This window comes from Limulus polyphemus, unplaced genomic scaffold, assembly GCF_000517525.1.
Source record: "Limulus polyphemus unplaced genomic scaffold, Limulus_polyphemus-2.1.2 Scaffold231, whole genome shotgun sequence".
Taxonomy (NCBI): Eukaryota; Metazoa; Arthropoda; class Merostomata; order Xiphosura; family Limulidae; genus Limulus; species Limulus polyphemus.
Window position 1 is genome coordinate 334,380 of NW_013665841.1, and position 4,607 is coordinate 338,986.

Consider the following 4,607-nt stretch of genomic DNA (forward strand, 5'->3'; position numbering starts at 1 on the left):
AGTAAACAATCTGTATCATTCAATATATTTTTGGCTGTAACTAACCTATCGTGGACCACTTGGGACTCTAGGTTGAAAAGGCACATCCTAAGTGTCAGTGAAGTGTTTTGATGTGTAGGATGGTTGTAGTCACACTTGTAGTTTATAAGTTACAACTAACAGAAAAGAAAAAAAGAAGATAAAAATGAACGAAAAACAAGAACTGGACTTATCCCTATACAGAGATCGCTACCGTGCTCCCTGATAATCACAATTTTTTTAAATGTGTATAAGGTTGCTAAGAATAACTTTATTGTCGGTTTATACTGTCTAATGTGAAGACTATAAAAGTACGAAACTTTATAAAATCATTAACTTGTTGCTTCGGGAAGAAAGACACAAATGTACCTGAATAAAACGTTATTTCTTTTGAAAGTTAAATTTCTAGTGAATAAACAGACGAGTCTCGAAAGAAAGGACCACACACTTTATCAATAAAACGTTTAATACTTTAGAATCAATCATTTGCAAACAAAAACAGGATTTTAATCAATTAAAAAATTATAATGATGAGCAAATCACTTCCATAAATTGTTTATTATTGTGTATACATTCATTTCATTGTGCATTCTAAAATGTTTAAAAACAAACTTTTATATGACAATAAACTACCTATTTATTTTGTGTGGTTGATGTAGATCACTGTTCATAATAAAAAAATTTTTAAGGTTTTGTACTTTGAATGAATGATTTTTTAAAAGGAAGAAACACGTCTTCCTAGCACTCGCTTCACATAGTTGATAATATGCAATATTTTACAGGAAGTAATTTTTGGATGAAAAAAAAAATCCTTCAAAGCATTTTACCCATACTGCTTGTCTTCAAAACATGTTGGTTTTTAACATCACTTCTATTAGATAATTAATCACGCTAAATATTTGCCATTCGTCATGCTTCTTAGATTACTGCATCAGTAGTTAAGTTATATTTTTCAATAATATGTAAAATTCTTATTTTATTAGAAATTAACGTTTACAAAAAGTCGAAAAATCAAACCCTACTCATATAAACCTATCATTTTGTAATTTTTTATTAGATTGTTTTTTCACAAATAACTGTTTAGCAAAACAAATTCCTTGTCAGTACTTTGTAATCATTATAGAAATTCGTTATTATTGATTTATATTTGATATAACATTTCGTTGTTATTACTTTATATTTATTATAAATATAAGAATTAGTATATTGTACATTATCTACCCATCGCTTGTGTTTACGTATCGCTTAAATTGTAATTAATAAATAGTACTGAACTGTATTTTACTTATTTATGAAGATCCCTAAAGTGCTTAGTCCAGCCCTACCCTTCTTCACTGTATCATTGATGATGTTAGAAAAACACGTAAGTTCAAGAAATCTTGATAGAAATGAATAAAAACTCTATAACCCGAGCGCTTTCGAAAGGTGGACCTTTCTTCTTCAGGGGCAAACTGTTTTCTTACAAATGGGGATAATAGAAAATTGTAGGTTCATTGTATGCTGTAAAAGAAGATTATCAAAAAGTAAACATAACGTGTGACCAAGAAATATTTACATTAAAAGAAAAACAGCTTAAATAGAGAGACAGTTGATAATAAAACTAAGAAATCATTCATTGGGACAATAAATTTCACAGATAGATATATAGGCAAACGAAATAAAATTTTGTATCAGAAATTTCAATTTAAATAATTCAATTTTGACTACATATAAACAATATTATTAACTGTAATAGAAGTTCATACAAATGCAAAAAGGAAAGAATATGATTAGCTCAACATATTTCAGAGCGTTTAAAGTTTGTGTTATATTCACTGACACAGGAAAAGTTAACAAAAGACTAATAAGGTCAATAGTAAGCCTTGTACTTGGGATATGGTTATTATATTTATACATACTTAAATACTTTGCAGTTACTGAAATAGATAGAAAAATGCTCACGTAAATACTAAAATATTCGCGTAGTTTCTGAAATTTACATCTCTTAAACAGCTTGCGCCATCTGTTAGTGTACGAGACAAAACTGTTCGTTTAGATTACAAATTAATTTAAATCGATAATTTTCATAACGAAAAACTGAAGTACATTTTTAGATTTACATTGAATGTTCATTATTTTAATATAGTATAGTAAGTTGAAGAGAGCGCCACTTATAAACAGCTTTTGAGAATTATAAAATTGTCAACGAATTCCTATTTGAGATTTATGCCAAACGTGAGACAGTAATTAATTTATTCTCGTAAACAATACTAATCTAATAGAAACCTTATCATGAAAAGTTCTGACTACAGATGGCTTGGACAAAACTAGTTTCACACACAGCAAAAGTATGTAATTAGTGTGTTTGCCACTAGGATAACAAATAACGATTTCCACTCGTAAACGAAAATTTAATATTTGAGTTTCGAAAATATATAATAAATCAGCTGTAATTTAAGAACTTTTCGTACAAACATACATTCAACAAAAATTACGTATATAGAAGTACCCAGTAGCCAATAAACATCGTGATATTTTCTTCTCAAAAGAGTTTCAACATTTTAATTGAAATGAAAACAAAAAAATGTGTCCAGCGCGACTAATAAATATTAAGTTTTTAATTGGTATTTAAGAGTTTCTCGTGATAATTTTAAGTGAGAATATAATTTTTTTCTGAAAACGCTGAATTAATTATTTTCACCGCACGTTCTTTCACGTTATTTGAAAAGCAACAATAAAAGATATTAAAAACCAACAACAAAATAAGTTGTTATCTCAAGTTCGGTATAAAAGGTATCCTATTTTCACAACTAAGATTACCCAGAATACCTCACCTGCTCACTAATACTTCAACATTTCAAGAAGTTTGTTAAACATTTTTAAATAACGTGGGATGTGTAGAAACATCAAGTCATGTCCCTCAAAAGATTAGAACAGCACAGTCAAGTTTTATTTTAGGATTGGAGTTTTTACGACCAACAAATTTCAATACGAACTAACTAGTTAAACGCCAAGATATAAAAACGTATAATAGCTTTTCAGGAAAAGAAAAAGTTATTGTGTGCATTATACAAATTCGCGCTGTTCAATTTACAAGTATAGCCGAAAGATGGCACCACATAATAGAAAGTAAATAATTTTAACTAAAATTTACAACTATTTCCATTTAACGAAGTTGTATTTCATAATCTCTCCTCTAATGTTGTTATTATCATTATTATTGAAAGAAATGCAAGTAAATGACTTCTGAATGATAATCTACGTCATTTTAACACACATGCAAGTACATTTTCACACATTTTTGTAAATCTATACTTTGAAAAAGTGTTTTAACTTTTTATGGTTACCTTACAAAATATTAAACAGAACATGTGAAAACTGCTAAGGTAGGATAGGAACACAAAATCACTTCTTTTATCACAGTCGATATAACAGAACTATATCAATTCCAACGTTTCATTTCCTAAGTCTTTAGAGCCGAAGCTCAGCTTATTAAGAAGAAATGATGAATCTGATTTAGTGTGATGATACTGGCGCGCTGAGCGCTTATAAGGCTGTTTCAATCCAGGGTGGCCGTCAAGAATAACTGGCACGACATCTGGTGGCGTGGTTGAAAACACAGATTTTTCTGATGTTAAGGAAGGGAGTCCGTAAATGCTAGAAGGTCGGCAGTTTTCACCTGGTGGGCTTAAAATATGAAGTCTTTCGAGCTGAGCAAGGACATTTTTTGAGCATGACAACGAACTTTCATGATTATTTATCTCACTATTTGTTGAAGTTTGGCACAGTTGACCGAGGCTCCCTCTGGTAGAAAGACTAGAAACTGGTACATCAGAGCGTATGTATGAAAATTCAGAGGTAGCAGCAGCAGATCCACCATTTTTCATTGTTGTATCTGCAGTCGTTATTGAAAGTATATGTTGAGCATATAATGAACGCTGAGAAAGTGCTGGTGAAACCTGCAAGGAACGAGGCGAAGGTTTCTCCAAGTGACATCGAACTGCTGGATTTCTCACGTAAGATACTAAAGATGTATAGGAGCCTGAAGAACACTGTGGAGCAAGCCTAGGTGAGAAAACTGCTCGGCAGGGGGTGCTGACTCCGGAATCAAAAGAAAGACTAGTATTGAGATCATCAGGTAATTCGATGTCAGTCGTCACTGTTAAAAACGAAAATATATAATAAAAATCATTCTTCAAATGTGAACACTTTTGCAAGGCACTGTATGTACCAAACAACTTTAGCTTTCAACCTTTTATTTTATTTTGGCCATTGTAAATTTCTTTGTTGTTGGTGTTTTTTGTCATTTTTAACACGTTTGATTTTACCCGTTGAAATATATTTTAATGAACATATATTTCATCTGTATCAATCTTTCCCTCCAAGCAGTTAATTTTTTTCTTGCAATTATTTAAGTTTCTGATATAACATTCTTGGTAATTTGTAATGAAAGGATATTCAATAACTTTTCATTTTTACCAGACTATCTGGTGTAGGTATGTTTATAGTAAAGGATATTCAATAACTTCGTTTGTACCAGACTATCTGGTGTAGGTATGTTTATAGTAAAGGATATTCAATAACTTCGTTTGTACCAGACTATCTGGTGT

General features: G+C 30.7%; 1 protein-coding gene across 3 annotated transcripts in view; it reads right to left on the reverse strand.

Annotated features, from left to right (window-relative positions):
- Positions 1 to 466: 466 nt before the first annotated feature.
- LOC106478606 overlaps positions 467 to 4,607 on the reverse strand; it is a 36,736-nt gene continuing 32,595 nt past the window's right edge. For all 3 annotated transcript variants that reach the window (XM_022382223.1, XM_013939162.2, XM_022382222.1), the window contains exon 5: positions 467 to 4,156. In XM_022382223.1, coding sequence (XP_022237931.1) covers positions 3,435 to 4,156 — 722 coding nt within the window. In that variant the 3' untranslated portion in view covers positions 467 to 3,434. The remainder of the gene's footprint in view (positions 4,157 to 4,607) is intronic.